The 17,388-nt window shown below is 43.6% G+C and overlaps 1 protein-coding gene across 1 annotated transcript in view; it reads right to left on the reverse strand.

The window, feature by feature from the left end:
* Positions 1–17,388, reverse strand: part of sufu (suppressor of fused homolog (Drosophila)) — a 155,174-nt gene that overhangs the window by 65,768 nt on the left and 72,018 nt on the right. Inside the window, exon 4 of the mRNA XM_070876484.1 lies at positions 2,027–2,169. Within this exon, the coding sequence (XP_070732585.1) occupies positions 2,027–2,169 (143 nt within the window). The remainder of the gene's footprint in view (positions 1–2,026; positions 2,170–17,388) is intronic.

The raw sequence follows: 17,388 nt of genomic DNA on the forward strand, positions 1-17,388 counted from the left end.
GGCTTCACTTGGGAAGTTAAAATCCATGCACTAGTTAGCAGACTACCGAAAAGTAGATATCCTGGAAATAGACAACAGACCTACCATTATCCATACAGAAAGAAAAGATGCGTTAAAATTTCAGGTACAGATCTTTTGTTAGAATCCTTTTTCTTTCAGATCCAGACTCACTGGCAATACGTTTCCAACATTATTATACACCCAGGTCTACCACCTCATCACCACCTCTCAATCCTTCCCCTGTTTCTGATTTGTCCCACTGCTTGTGCAAAATCCAGACCTGGATGAGCAGAAATTTCCTCCAATGAAATATTGGGGAGGCCCAATGGTGGAGCGATGTAAATCAGGGATGCACAAGAGGCCAGAAATGGAGGAGCGGAAGATCTCATAGGGTTGTAGATCTGGAGGAGGTTAGAGGTAAGGAGAGGCGCATTCCTGATTTTCATCGCTCCACCATTGGCAGGCATGCCTTCAGCTGCCTAGGCTCTGGAACTCACTCCCTCCCTACACCCATCTGCCTTTCTACCCCTCTCCCCTCCTGTAAAATGCTCCTCAAAACCTACCTCTTTGACCAAGTTTTTGGTCACCTGTCCTAATACTTCCCTAGTCTTGGAGACCAGTTCTAAATACCACAGAATACATAATGGCACTCTCTGTGCTGCAGACCAAACCACGTGCTTCTTGAAAATATCCACTAGCACATATGGCCTTATGGCAACATTAAGCTAATGCAGAGCCAGAGAAATGTTTCCTTCCACACAACATTTGGGACACGTGTTAGTCAGCATGTACATATTCCATGCTGTACATTATTCATTCTGACCAGCAGTTTAGAGTCCTTACCTTGAAGCCTACATTACCCATTACTCTAAAAACAACAGGTCAACTCTGGAACATGACCACAATAAGGATTTTCTTCGATTTCAATGGACTGCAAAAAAAAACCCCATAATAACCCAAACCCTGTTAGATCCCTATTTTGGTATATCCCTTAAACGAGACCGTGGATAAGTTTACAATAAATTTAAAATTCTCGTCTTCCATTTTCAAATCACTTCATGACTCTGTTGGTCCACTCCTGTAAACTCCTCCAGCTTTGTATCTCCTCCAATATGCCCTGGTCCTCCAACTCTGGCTTTTTTTTGCATTCTCCTCGCTTTGCCCCATAATTAGTGACAAAGCCTTCAGCCACTTGGGCCCTACTCTCTAACTTCCTCACCACCTTCACCAGCCTTCTCAGAATCTATCTTTTTCACCAAGTTTTTGGTCATCTCCTACCATACGTTAAGTGTCGGATCCGCTTTTCCATTTATTTATTCCCAAGACCCCATCTCCACAAATCACCTTGAGAGATTATCTATATTAAAGACATTTTATTAATTGAAGTTATGGCTCATTAGGCTATCTGCACACCATCTGGATGTGGAGTGGAATACACTACAGCAAGAAAATTGACAAAAAAGCTTGGTTTTTAAAAAAATATATCCAAGCAGCAAATAAAGGAAAACAAATATAATCTTGGATTCTATAGATGAACACATTAGTTAGCCACCACAATGAACATCAACTAGAACTCAGATCAATATTTTCCTGGGACGTTTTGGAAACCAAAAGATTCTGTTTGGATATCAATTATTTTGTACAATTCAATAGGCAGGTTATTTTTCTGAAAGCCGATGCCAAGAAGGGAAGGGAACACTGAGGAAAGAATGGACAGAAATTCCAATGATCTCAGAAGTGCAATGCCCGGCAGCTGCTCCAGCTCTCAAATTTTTGGAAGGTCACAAATGTTTTGGCACAATTGTTTCCATACAAAGCATTCAACTGAAGCATGATCAACTGCAAATTCAAAAAAGTTTAAGTATCACAACTACACAGGAGTGGGGTGGGGTGGGGTGGGGGAGGGGAAAAGGAAGAGTAAATTAAAAAAACACTAATTCTTCTGGAAGACATATTAAAACATCTACAGTTATTTTGAAGTGCAGTGTCATTAATATTGGAACAAATTATTTGGTTCAGCCAGTACCTGGAGAAATGCAACTGTTCCAAAAGGGGTATGCACGGGTTGCAGCTGTGGATCCTCGGTCAGCAGCATATGTTGGATTCTAGATTCACTGTTGTCCAGGGGACTGTGCCACGAGACATGGTCACCACTGCATAATGTGTTTTCTGTTTGGCAACAAAGAATTCAAAGTGGAAAATATTATACTTCATTTTCTGTTGCTCATGGTTGATTGTATGTACAAGTAGCAGGTTATATACAGATTACACACACACACACACACACTCAGGAGATCCTAAACTATCCCTCCCTCCTCCCCCAAATTATTTCTGAAAAAAAAGTTTGCTTCAAATGTAATTCTTTAAAATAAGTGCCTGCCTGGCCTTTCCTGATCAGCACTATTAACTTCACTGCATTTCCATAATTGGACAGTGAAACATCCTCAGCCTCAAAATGCTGACTTACTTTCCCTGAGTAACACTTGGAGAGGAAGGCTCATGAGCATGGAGTTTGCAAATACAAAATAACAATGATTTTAATTACATTGTGAAAAATAATAAAACAATGAATTAAACACAAGATTTCAAATGGAGCCTTTGTTACAATGATTGGTGCTTTTACAATTCAGCACTTTGGAATTCAGAATCCATTCCAAAAGATGACTAAATTAGAGGACCTTAACAATTATTTAAGGAAGGATATACTTGCGTTGGAGGTAGTTCAGAGAAGGTTCACTAGGTTGATTCCAGAGATGAATGGGTTGACTTATGAGGATAGGCTGAGCCTGTACTCATTGGAGTTCAGAAGAATGAGAGGTGATCTTATCGAAACATTTAAGATAATGAGGGGGCTAGACAAAGTGGATGCAAAGAGGATATTTCCACACATAGGGAAAACTAAAACTAGGACATAGTCTTAGAAAGGGGTTGCCCATTTAAAACTGAGAGGAAGAGGAATGAGGTTGGGTCCTTGAATATATTTAAGGTGGAGATACAGATTTTTGAGTGACAAGAGAATAAAGGGATATGGGGAGCCGAATCCATGATCTTACTAAATGGCGGAGCAAGCTCAAGGGGGCCAGATGGCCTTCTCCTGCTCCTATTTCTTATGTTCTTATAAATATGGGTTTAGGCAGAGGTGGCAGGCACAGTTGAAAACTGGTGTCTGATTTTTGTGACTATCTTCAAATATCTGGTTCTAAACATCAAGAGGCATCCCAATAATATCGAGTGGCATGTTTTGGTTTATTGATGTCTCAAACTTATTAGTGCTACTGGGTATAATTTAGTGTTGTCTTCTATGTAGTGGTAGAAGACAAACAGGATAAGTGACTTTATGTAACTTGCAAAAACTGAAAAGCAAGACTCAATCATCATAACTCTTAGAAGCATTGTGACACAAAGACATGCTAAGTTTGAAAGAAAAGTTCATATGGTGTTTGCAGAATTTTCAGCACCTGTTACAGATTATTTCAATCTACAACAATGGATTTCCATGGAAAATAGAAAGACAGGATCACAAGTGGGCTATTCAGCCCACCACCCTGTTCCACCATTCAATTAGATCATGGCTGATCTGTACCTCAACTGAATTTACCCATCTTTGGTCAATATCCTTCAACACCCTTGCCTAATAAAAATCTAGCGATCTCAAAATTTCAGCTGATACAGCATCCACAGCCTTGAGTGTGTTGGGGGAAGGGAGAGAGGGAGAGTTCCAAATTTCCACTACGCTGAGAGAGAAAAAAGTGCTTCCCGATTTCATTCCAAAAATGGCCGAGCTCTAATTTTATTATGCTCCCTTGTCCTGGATCACCCCCACCAGAGGAAATAGTTTCTCTGTATCTACCTCATCAAATCCCGTTATCATTTCAAACAACTTGGTTAGATCACCGTTTAACCTTCCAAATTCAAGGGAGTACAAGCTAGGTACAGGTTGAACCTCCCTTATCCGGAACCACCCCTCGTCCAGAACCATTCCCGGCCACCAGGTGGCACATGCGCAGAACTCCGACATGAACAAATTTAAGTCCTTCCTCACTGCCAACTCCCGCAATCGACCCCCCACCTCACGATCTCTCTGCCACATTCCCAGCCCAGATATCCCCTTGTCAGACAGGAAGCAAAGAGTAGGAGTAAATGGGTACTTTTCAGAATGGCAGGCAGTGACTAGTGGGGTACCGCAAGGTTCTGTGCTGGGGCCCCAGCTGTTTACACTGTACATTAATGATTTAGATGAGGGGATTAAATGTAGTATCTCCAAATTTGAGGATGACACTAAGTTGGGTGGCAGTGTGAGCTGCGAGGAGGATGCTGTGAGGCTGCAGAGCGACTTGGATAGGTTAGGTGAGTGGGCAAATGCATGGCAGATGAAGTATAATGTGGATAAATGTGAGGTTATCCACTTTGGTGGTAAAAACAGAGAGACAGACTATTATCTGAATGGTGACAGATTAGGAAAAGGGGAGGTGCAAAGAGACCTGGGTGTCATGGTACATCAGTCATTGAAGGTTGGCATGCAGGTGCAGCAGGCGGTTAAGAAAGCAAATGGCATGTTGGCCTTCATAGCAAGGGGATTTGAGTACAGGGGCAGGGAGGTGTTGCTACAGTTGTACAGGGCATTGGTGAGGCCACACCTGGAGTATTGTGTACAGTTTTGGTCTCCTAACCTGAGGAAGGACATTCTTGCTATTGAGGGAGTGCAGCGAAGGTTCACCAGACTGATTCCTGGGATGGCGGGACTGACCTATCAAGAAAGACTGGATCAACTGGGCTTGTATTCACTGGAGTTCAGAAGAATGAGAGGGGACCTCATAGAAACATATAAAATTCTGACGGGGTTAGACAGGTTAGATGCAGGAAGAATGTTCCCAATGTTGGGGAAGTCCAGAACCAGAGGTCACAGTCTAAGGATAAGGGGTAAGCCATTTAGGACCGAGATGCGGAGGAACTTCTTCACCCAGAGAGTGGTGAACCTGTGGAATTCTCTACCACAGAAAGTTGTTGAGGCCAATTCACTAAATATATTCAAAAAGGAGTTGGATGAGGTCCTTACTGCTAGGGAGATCAAGGGGTATGGTGAGAAAGCAGGAATGGGGTACTGAAGTTGAATGTTCAGCCATGAACTCATTGAATGGCGGTGCAGGCTAGAAGGGCCGAATGGCCTACTCCTGCACCTATTTTCTATGTTTCTATGTTTCTATGCTCAGTACCTGTACCATCCAATTTGACATGATCACCCCTCGTCCGGAAAAATCCCTTATCCAGAACAGGCCAGATCCTGAGGGTTCTAGATAAGGGAGGTTCAACCTGTGTATGCAACCTGTCCTCACAATTTTATTCTTTAAGCTCTGGTATCATTCTGGTGAATTTGTGTTGTACCATTTCAAAAGCCAATGTTTCAGTTCTGAGGTTTGATGCCCAAAACTGATCACAGTACACTAAGATGGGGTCTAGCCAAGGCTCTGTAGAACTGAAGGATTGATTCTCAATGAGATAAAGGCCAATCAATATTCCATTATCCTTTCTATTTTAGCTTTGAGTTGTGTACATGCACACTTAAATCTCTTTGCTTTTCCATAGCTCCAAGTCTCTCACAATTGACAAACATTTTCTGATTTGCCTTTCTCAGGCTTGATTGGCAGAAGGGGGGGGGGGGGCGGGGGGGTGTACGGGATTGAAACTTTCTGGCACCAGCTTCATTCCGATTGGTACATGAATGTAGGACGCCTTCCCTTTAAAATTAAGGTATAAAAAGTGTATTGCACCCCTCAAGTTGATCAGTGTTAAGACAATTGAGAGTCAGTATCAGTAGTGGTAGACAGTCTGTAGTAACCGTTTTCTAGAGAGCAAGTTGTCTCTGTCTTTGTAGAAGTAGCAGTTTCTGTTACTTCACTTATGTTCTTAAAGAGAACCTAATTGAAGAGAACCAAACAATTAGGGGCAGGAGCAGACCATACGGCCCCTCAAGCCTGCTCTGCCATTCAATAAGATCATGGCTGATCTTCGACCTCAACTCCACTTTCCTGCTTGATCCCCATATCCCTTAATTCCTCAAGTCCAAAAATCTACCTTGAATATACTCAACGACTTGAGCAATCACAGCACTTTGGGGCAGAGAATTCCAAAGATTTACATCCCTCAATCTGCTTCACCCAGTAAATGCAAAGATGCCTTTACAGCTACAGCATATTAGGAAGGAGTATAAAATATCAAATTAGCTGGTGAGGCTGTTGCAGCAAGTTACAGGCTGAAAAAAGCATCACTTAACTTTATAAGTGGCCGAGATCAGAGAAGGGTGAAAGTGAAGCCAGCTCAGATATCGTCACTCGTGCACACAATGAGTTCAGTTTGAATCAAAGATCCAAGTGGAAGGAGTAACCCCAAAGCTGAAAGGGGGTTGGTTGACTCAACAGTCAAGAAGCCAACGCCTATGACCCAGGGAAGGAAGGAGATTGGCAACCATGCCGCTCATAAAGACGAGGTAGCTAAGCTCTGAACGTTGCTAATCATACACGTAACCTTGAGCTATTGTATAGGCTGGTTGCTCAAAGCCGTTAACTTGTCAGCTATCGAAAGTAATCTCACCAATTCATCACTTCAGACTCTGGTTGCTGCTATAGTTAATGTTCACGAACCCTTCGTGCTGATTTTGTGATACACTGAATTGCCAGTGTAACCGTTGCTACTCGTTTTATTAAGTAACTGTCCATTAATGATTTGTTGCTCAACTGATACATAAGTGTAATTAGACTTGTGTATGTCTATTATGCATTTGTGTACCCAACTTTAAGTTGTGATTTGTAACCAATAGTGTGTTTAGTGCATGGCTTCTTTCTTGCCGATTTGGCAAGGAAGAGTTAACTCAACCACTCAGCAGCTTGAAGGCAACCTAACTGAGGGTTAATAAATTTAGTTTATTTTGATCCGAACTGGGTTTAATGCAAGACAGTTTGGCATGCCGAGTCAGGCATCATTCATCCCTCGACCTTTGTTGGGAGGTAAAACTCCAGACAATTCCTTAGTGAGAAGTTAAAGGAGGGAATGAAGGATCTGTCTGGTTCGAGGCATGTTTGTCAGGATACTGAAACCCAGCATTCTTACACTATGAACTTGGATCAGAGCAAATGAAGGCCATAGGTAGCTATGAGAATAGTCTGGAGCTAAAAATATCCAGAGTAAAACAAAAAGTAAGTGAAACCCAAAAATATAACCATGCTGTATGTACTGCAATCTAACATTTTTATTTATTTTTGCTGATTTCAGGCCAAATTGAAAATCTGGCTCCCATGAATTGTTGGCTAGACTTGAAGCAATTTTATCTCAACAGGGCACAAACAGTTTCTGTAACACTTTGAATCTATGCAGAGCAGATACAATGTAGGGAGACAGAATTGCATTAAAACATGGAACAAAAAATAGCTTTCATTAATTATAACACTGAATGCCAGAAACCAAACCTCCTGGTACAGGTTGTCACACCCTTTGAAAACTGAAAAACAATTAGTAGCGTCTAAGAATACATGTCCAAGGAAATTCTCTCACGGTTCTGGATGTACTGTTTTCAAACAGTATTTAGCAATAGCTTGCATGGAGCATAAACACCGGCATGGACTGCTTGGGCCAAATGGCCTGTTTCGGTGCCGTATATCCTGTGTAAAATCAAATTCTACAAATACTCACCAGAAACAACAGCTGAGTCAATGGGAATGCTCTGCAGTCACAAGTTTCACAGATACGCACTCAGTTTAAATTATTATTTTTTTTAAACTTGCATTTATATAACGCCTTTAAATGTAGTAAAATGTCCAAAAGGCGCTTTACAGGAGCGTTATCAAACAAAATCTGACACCGAGCCGCACAAGGAGATATTAGGACAGATGACCAAAAGCAGAGAAGAAACTCAAAAGGGCAAACTAAGTTTTTATGAATATTAGCATAACCCAGAGACTAAATTACTGCTTTAAAAGAACTTGTATGTTTACATGCCATCTTATCCCCCAATTATTTTTCTTTTAAATATAGGTTTTGAAAGGTGTATAAGGGGTGAAACAGTAAGCCAATATATGTAACCAGTATACATCAGTGATACCTGCCCTCCTTTTTGTTTGAGACATGGACTATATACAGTAGGCACCTCAAAGTACTGAAGTACCACCAACACTGCCTCCACAAAATCCTGCAAATTCATTGGCAGGATAGGCGCACCGTCAGTGTTCTCTCTTAGGCCAACAGCCCCAGCATCAAAGCATTGACCACGCTTGATCAGCTCCGATGGACAGGCCACATTGTCTGCATGCCTGATACTAGACTCCCAAAACAAGCGCTCTACTCAGAGCTACGTCATGGCAGGCAAGTCCCGGGATGGCAGAGAAAGCGTTTGAGGAGGCCCTCAATGCCTCCATGAAAAATGTAACATCCCCACCAACACCTGGGAATCCCTAGCCCAAGACTGCTCAAAGTGGAGGAGATGCATCTGAGAAAGCGTCGAACAGCGAGTCTCTTCACCGGGAACATGCGGAAGTACAAACAGCGGAAGGAGCGTATGACAAATCAAGCACCCCACCCACCCATCCCTTCAACCACCATCTACCCCACCTGAGAGAGACTGTAGATCTCATATTGGTTTCATCAGTCACCTTGGAATTTATTTTAGTGTGGAAGCAAGTCATCCTCAACTCTGGGAGACTGCCAAAGAAAACATCAGACACACTAAAGGTTGCAGGAGAAACTGAAGGCTCAATTTTCCCCAGTGCCTTTTTTTGGTATATTGCCAGTTACAACCCGTTTTTCTTGGCCCCAACCAGTCCAAAAAATTAAGTAGCAATTTTCCCTGTTCGATTTTTTGAATTTGGCGCCGCGCGGCAGCTTTTGGGGGGGGGGGGGGGGGGGGGGTGGTGTGGAGCCGAATGTGTGCACCGAAAAAGCGATGCCCCTCCCCTCCCTTCTGCACAAAAAAAGGACTTTTGACTTGATTGCTATGAGCGCAAATGTCCAGTACAGCTCCCGGTCTGCAGTCGGCCATTTTTAAAGAGCCAGTTGTGCGAGAGAACTTTAATTCTTATTGGAAAAATCAGAGCTGCAATACAATATGCAACGCAGCTCAATTACCAAAAATGTATTACAGGATGAAGTGGAGGCACTAGTTATTGTGATTGAGATCAGATGGCACGAGCTGGACACCAGCAGAGCTGCACCTACTGACACCCATGGAAGAGAGGGTCGCTGCTTTGATGGGTCCTGCCTGGAGAAAAGCATCCACTACTGCACAAGCTGGGCCCACACTCGAGGGAGAGGGCAAGTCCTGCAAATTCCAGAGTCTGGCTTTGCTAAATGTTAAGTACTGCACAGGCTAGCCATGCTTCAGTTCATGGGGATGTCTCCATCAGCTACGCTTCAGTTGATGCAATGTGCTATCATTCATCGTGGTCCTTCAAATCAGCCTGCTGCCTGCACTGTGAGAGCCCACTCATGCCACCCATCCTGCCCCCTGCTCTGCTGCTAACCATTTGTCTGTTCTGTTATATGTTGCAGAACTTCAGGCCAACCCTGGCGATGCAGAAGACGATTCAGACACAGACAAGCTTGAAGACGAGAACATCTTCCAATCCCACCTTCCAGACCAAGAGCATGGAGGTGAGGGGGAGGTGATGGATGAAGCCCCCACTGTTGTACTCACTTTGGAGGAGGTGCAGGTGCCGTCAATCGAGGTAGCAGCCCCTTTCCTGAGTGGTATGAGTGTTGTTGGGACATTCCATGATTTCCCACAGTCCGAGGCTGGGGATTCTAGCGGGGTGCAGCGAGGCACACCCAGGGCCCCACACCCATGGTGAGGAAGGGAAGGAGAGCTCGACAGCGCTCTCCTGAGGAGCAGGATCTAACAGGTGTGGTTCAGACAATGGCAATGAGTGCAGAGAGCATTGGCATTACACGATCACTCCTGGACACGATCAGTGGTGTGGGTGATGAGGTATCAGGACTGTCAGGAGAAGTAACACTTACGAGAAATGGGAACACTGTCCGGAAACATGAGAGGGGGAATGTCTCAGGTAGCTGATGCGCTGTCAGGGAAGATGAGGGAGGGAATGTTGCAGGTAGTTGAAACACTGTCAGGGCATGAGGGAGGGAATGTCGGAGTTAGCTGCTGCAATAAAGGGAACGTGCCCAGACCCCGCGCCCATTGACGGAATCAACTGCCACTCCCACTTCAAGTTCCAGCCCAGCCTCAGAAAAGGCCCAAGCCGGGCCCTCCACTTTACTACCTGCCCGCCCCCCCACACCGCCCCATTAAGAAGTGCACATTACCAGAGATGTTCAAAAGAATAAGCTTGGTACCAACCCGAGAAACATTGCACCACCGCCTGTGGGCATGGGTGGAGTCAATAAGACGAAGCGCAGCAGGCAGTCTTAGAATAAACTGGAGGAGAGATGGTGCAGCTTTTCTTTGCTGCTGTTATTATTATTGTTGTTACTGCTGTAACTGTTCTCAAATTCAAAGTTTTTTGTAAGTTATGTAAATTTACAAGTTTAAAAGTTTGTAAGTGATCTTACAATTTGTAAATGATATTAAAGTTTGTAAATGATCTTAACTGAACTTTAAAGTTTGATACAATAATACTTTTATTAAAATTAAGTACATACAAATGTTTGTTAAACTTTTGAATAAAATATATTTTAAATTATAACTGAATCATTTCCATTAACACAACGTTGCGGAACAGGTCCAAACAGTAAACATGGTCCATTTAGAATAGTTGCTGCTGAGCTTTCAGGCAGCAAAGCGTTCACGGATGAGCTGCTGGCGTGAGGCTCGAGCAAGCGTTCAAGGAGCACGATGGCCCGCCCTCCTCCACTGTCATGCTCTGGGTTCAGATAGTTGCATGACTGCCGCTTCCTCCTAGTCACCTGCATCTTCCTTCTCGTCATCAGCCACAGGTGGGTCTGTTACTACCAGATGATGACCAAGTTATGCAGCAGGCAGCACACAACAGTGAACTGACCAACAATCTCAGGGGAGTATTGCAAGTAGCCTCCGGAATCGTCTAGGCATCGGAAACGCTGCTTCAAGATGCCATTGGTCCTCTCTATTATGCTGCGCGTCGCAATGTGCGACATGTTGTATTCCCGGTCAGCTTCCGTCCAGGTTACACGTCGGGGTGTCATGAGCCAGGTGGTGAGGCCATACCCTTTGTCTCCCAGTAGCCAGCTCTGCCCTTCTGGCTGCTGCTGAAACATGGCAGATAGAACACTGCAGGATGAACGCATCATGGGTACTCCCTGGGTATCTTGCATCAACTGACATGATGCGATGCATGTCGTCACACACGAGCTGCCCATTAAAGCATGGAAGCCTTTTCCGTTCCTGTACATCTCGGAATCCTCCAAAGGTGCTCGCAAGGCGATGTGGGTACAATCAATGCAGCCTGTATCTTTGGGAAGCCAGCAATCCTGGAGAAGCCCACTGCCCTTTCATGCATTGCCTGGGCGGTCATGGGGAACTTTATGTAGTCATTCCTCCGGGCATATAGTGCAGCAGTCACCTGCCGAATGCAGATATATGTTGCATGCTGAGAAATGATGCACACATCCCCAGTTGTGGCCTGGAACGATCCAGATGCATAGAATAAAAGTGCAGCTGTAACCTTCACTTCAACTGACAAAGCAGTCCTCCTGACGCTTCTAGGTTGCAGGTCTGCTTTTACTAACTCACAGATCTGTTACAACTTCTTTGCAGAAAGACAGCACTTCTGACAAGGTTTGCATCACTCAGGTGTAGGTACATAAGATCAGAAATAGGAGCAGGAGTAGGCCATTTGGCCCATCGAGCCTGCTCCACCATCCAATAAGATCATGGCTGATCTGATAAGGACTCAGCTCCACTTTCCTGTCTGCTCCCAAGAAACCCTTTACTCCCTTATCACTAAAATATCTGTATCTCTGCCTTAAAAATATTCAATGACCCAGCCTCTGGGGCAGAGAATTCCATAGATTTACAACCCTCAAAAGAAATGTCTCCGCATCTCTGTTTAAATGGGTGGCCCCTTATTCTGAGACTATGTCCCCAAGTTTTAGTTTCCCCTATGAATGGAAATATCCTCTCTGCATCCACCTTGTCGAGCCTCCTCATTATCTTGTGTTTCGATAAGATCACCCCTCATTCTTCTGAACTCCAATGTGTATAGGCCCAACCTACTCAACCCATCTTCAAAAGTCAGCCCCCTCATCACCAGAATCAACCTTGTGAACCTTCTCTGAACAGCCTCCAATGCAAGTATATTCTTCCTTAAATACAGAGACCAAAACTGTATGCAGTACTCCAGGTGTGGTCTTACCAATACCCTGTAAAGCTGTAGCAGGACTTTTCTGCTTTTAAACTCCATCCCCCCTTGCAATAAAGGCCAACATTCCATTTGCCTTCCTGATTACTTGCTGTACCTGCATACTAACTGTGTTTCATCCACAAGGACCCCCACGACCCTCTGTACTGCAGCACTGTCAATTTTTCTCCATTTAAATTATAAATTGCTTTTCTATTATTTCTGTCAAAGTGGATAACCTCACATTTTCCCACATTATACTCCATCTGCCAAATCTGTCTATATCACTTTGCAGATTATGTGTGTCCTCCTCACAATTTGCTTTTCCACCTATCTTTGTATAGTCAGCAAACTTGGCTACATTACACTCGGTCCCTTCATCCAAGTCATTAATATAGATTGTAAATAGTTGAGGACCCTGCACCAATCCCTGCAGCACCCCACTAGTCACTGTTTGCCAACTGGAAAATGACCCATTTATCCTGACTCTCTGTTTTCTGTTCGTTAGCCAATCCTCTATCCATTCTAATATATTACCCCCAACCCTGTGAACTTTTATCTTGTGCAGTAACTTTTTATGTGGCACCTTATCGAATGCCTTCTGGAAATCCAAATACACCACATCCACTGGTCACCCCTTATCCACCCTACTCATTACATCCTCAAAGAACTCCAGCAAATTCGTCAAATGTGATTTCCCTTTCATAAAACCATGCTGACTCTGCTTAATTGAATTATGCTTTTCCAAATGTTCCGCTACTGCTTCCTTAATAATGAACTCCAGCATTTTCCCAACGCCAGATGTTAGGCTAACTGATTTATAGTTACCTATTTGTCTGCCTCCTTTTTCAAATACGGGCGATACATTTGCGGTTTTCCAATCTGCTGGGACCCCTCCAAAATCCAGGGAATTTTGGTAGATTACAACCAATGCATCCACTATCTCTACAGCCACTTCTTTTAAGACCCTAGGATGTAAGCCATCAGGTCCAGGGGACTTGTCCACCTTTAGTCCTATTATTTTACTGAGTACGACTTCATTAGTGATAGTGATTGTATTCAGTTCCTCCCTTCCTATAGCCCCTTGATTATCCACTATTGGGATGTTTTTAGTGTCTTCTACCATGAAGACCGATATAAAATATGTTCAACGTCTCTGCCATTTCCCTGTTCTCCATTATTAATTCCCCAGTCTCATCCTCTAGGGGACCAACATTTACTTTCGCCACTCTTTTCCTTTTTATATACTTGCAGAAACTCTTAGTATCCTTTTTTATATTTCATGCTAGTTTACTTTCACAATTTATCTTCCCTCTCATTCTTTTAGTCGTTCTTTGCTGCCTTTTAAAAGTTTCCCAATCCTCTGGCCTCCCACTAGTCTTAGCCACATTGTATGCCCTTGTTTTCAATTTGATACCATCTTTTATTTCCTTAGTTAGCCACGGATGGCTATCCCTTCTCTTAGTCTTTCCTTCTCATGCATACTACTGCCAAAATGCATCCACAATGGAGGAGGTGGATATGGAGTCCAGTGGCAGGGGTGTCAACCAAGTCAACTGCTCTGTTGATGGGTGTCAAGCTTTAAGCATTGTTGCAGCTGCATATCTGCATGAGTAGGAAGTGTAGCATCACACTCATTTTCGAACCACGTAGATGGTGGAGAGGTTTTCGTAGATGTTGGAGAGGTTTTGAGCGGACAGAAGAGTCTCTACCCTGCTCCTAGCTAATCCAGATCTGTTGCTGGTCAATGCTGACTTCCAAGATGCTGATGGCAGGATATTCTGCAATGACGGCATTTAAATCAATCCACATCAGGTCACAAAAGTGAAAGGCCAGCATACAGACTCAGCACACCTTCATGTAGGTTGGCTCTGGATAGTTTAAATATCACCTTAACCTTCTTAAATTAGATTACTGCCACAAAAAGTAATTGCAATAAAATGTTATATCTCGCCATATGTTCAAGTGTCCAACAGACTGTTGATATTTCAAATAGGTACCACAGTAGGGATCAGGTGTCTAAAATGGGCATCCTATATAATCATTTTAATTAGGGACAATACAAAATGTTCTACTATAAACATTAAAGCTTAAAGAAGGGTAACCAGAACTTAAAGAAGGGTAACTTTGAAGGTATGAGGCGTGAATTGGCTAGGATAGATTGGCAAATGATACTTAGGGGGTTGACTGTGGATGGGCAATGGCAGACATTTAGAGACCGCATGGATGAATTACAACAATTGTACATTCCTGTCTGGCGTAAAAATAAAAAAGGGAAGGTGGCTCAACCGTGGCTATCTAGGCAAATCAGGGATAGTGTTAAAGCCAAGGAAGTGGCATACAAATTGGCCAGAAATAGCAGCGAACCCGGGGACTGGGAGAAATTTAGAACTCAGCAGAGGAGGACAAAGGGTTTGATTAGGGCAGGGAAAATGGAGTACGAGAAGAAGCTTGCAGGGAACATTAAGGTGGATTGCAAAAGTTTCTATAGGTATGTAAAGAGAAAAAGGTTAGTAAAGACAAATGTAGGTCCCCTGCAGTCAGAATCAGGGGAAGTCATAACAGGGAACAAAGAAATGGCAGACCAATTGAACAAGTACTTTGGTTTGGTATTCACTAAGGAGGATACAAACAACCTTCCGGATATAAAAGGGGTCAGAGGGTCTAGTAAGGAGGGGGAACTGAGGGAAATCTTTTAGTCGGGAAATTGTGTTGGGGAAATTGATGGGATTGAAGGCCGATAAATCCCCAGGGCCTGATGGACTGCATCCCAGAGTACTTGAGGAGGTGGCCTTGGAAATAGCAGATGCATTGACAGTCATTTTCCAACATTCCATTGACTCTGGATCAGTTCCTATCGAGTGGAGGGTAGCCAATGTAACCCCACTTTTTAAAAAAAGGAGGGAGAGAGAAAACAGGGAATTATAGACCGGTCAGCCTGACCGCAGTAGTGGGTAAAATGATGGAATCAATTATTAAGGATGTCATAGCAGTGCATCTGGAAAATGGTGACATGATAGGTCCAAGTCAGCATGGATTTGTGAAAGGGAAATCATGCTTGACAAATCTTCTGGAATTTTTTGAGGATGTTTCCAGTAAAGTGGACAAAGGAGAACCAGTTGATGTGGTATATTTGGACTTTCAGAAGGCTTTCGACAAGGTCCCACACAAGAGATTAATGTGCAAAGTTAAAGCACATGGGATTGGGGGTAGTGTGCTGACGTGGATTGAGAACTGGTTGTCAGACAGGAAGCAAAGAGTAGGAGTAAACGGGTACTTTTCAGAATGGCAGGCAGTGACTAGTGGGGTGCCGCAAGGTTCTGTGCTGGGGCCCCAGCTGTTTACATTGTACATTAATGATTTAGACGAGGGGATTAAATGCAGTATCTCCAAATTTGCGGATGACACTAAGTTGGGTGGCAGTGTGAGCTGCGAGGAGGATGCTATGAGGCTGCAGAGTGACTTGGATAGGTTAGGTGAGTGGGCAAATGCATGGCAGACGAAGTATAATGTGGATAAATGTGAGGTTATCCACTTTGGTGGTAAAAACAGAGAGACAGACTATTATCTGAATGGTGACAGATTAGGAAAAGGGAAGGTGCAACGAGACCTGGGTGTCATGGTACATCAGTCATTGAAGGTTAGCATGCAGGTACAGCAGGCGGTTAAGAAAGCAAATGGCATGTTGGCCTTCATAGCGAGGGGATTTGAATACAGGGGCAGGGAGGTGTTGCTACAGTTGTACAGGGCCTTGGTGAGGCCACACCTGGAGTATTGTGTACAGTTTTGGTCTCCTAACTTGAGGAAGGACATTCTTGCTATTGAGGGAGTGCAGCGAAGATTCACCAGACTGATTCCCGGGATGGCGGGACTGACCTATCAAGAAAGACTGGATCAACTGGGCTTGTATTCACTGGAGTTCAGAAGAATGAGAGGGGACCTCATAGAAACGTTTAAAATTCTGACAGGTTTAAACAGGTTAGATGCAAGAAGAATGTTCCCAATGTTGGGGAAGTCCAGAACCAGGGGTCACAGTCTGAGGATAAGGGGTAAGCCATTTAGGACCGAGATGAGGAGAAACTTCTTCACCCAGAGAGTGGTGAACCTGTGGAATTCTCTACCACAAAAAGTAGTTGAGGCCAATTCACTAAATATATTCAAAAGGGAGTTAGATGAAGTCCTTACTACTCGGGGGATCAAGGGTTATGGCGAGAAAGCAGGAAGGGGGTACTGAAGTTTCATGTTCAGCCATGAACTCATTGAATGGCGGTGCAGGCTAGAAGGGCTGAATGGCCTGCTCCTGCACCTATTTTCTATGTTTCTATGTTTCTATGTTTCTAATTCACAGAATATAATTAACATTTAGGGGCAAAACATTACTGTACTGACTATATCTTCTGCTGTGGGGATCCAGTGCTGAGCATCAGAATATTAGTGAACTTCCAGTTTCAGAATCTTATAACAATGACCCTGCATCCCTGATTTAACTGCCTATTGCGGCTTTTATAGTGTAACTCATGTTTTGGGAGACACAAAAATGCACTCCTTGTCCACATTTGTGTTAGAATATGAAACCTGGTTGCGGTGAAGCTGCTGCGAAAGTAAACTCCCACATATTACGCATGTGTAGACTGGTGTGGCAGCAAGTGCTGACTTCATTACATTGTACAGGGTGTACCATCAAGTCATAACAATGAGCCATTGTCTGTTTCTGTGGACTGATGTGATTTTGCATTGGAACAGCACATTTATTGAACCCAGGAAGACTGACAGCAGTTGTGATGACACAGTTAAAAATATAATGGGTTTTCTTAGCCGCCTCAATAGCTTGAGCTTGTGGTGGTCACTAACTGCACAAGACCTGAGAGTCAGGAGTCAGCAGCTCATAATATAAAGCAACTCAGGAGTGTTTAATGTGGTCACTGAGTTACAAATGGAAATACTACTTCTCTTCCCTTATTAAAAGACAACCTTGTGCTCCTGTTTTCTATTACCTTGATTACATAATGGATTCAGCCATTCTAAAATGCCCGTTTACCAAAAGGGGTTTTAGAAACACATCTATCCAAAC

This window comes from Pristiophorus japonicus, chromosome 3, assembly GCF_044704955.1.
Source record: "Pristiophorus japonicus isolate sPriJap1 chromosome 3, sPriJap1.hap1, whole genome shotgun sequence".
In the NCBI taxonomy this organism is placed as follows: Eukaryota; Metazoa; Chordata; class Chondrichthyes; family Pristiophoridae; genus Pristiophorus; species Pristiophorus japonicus.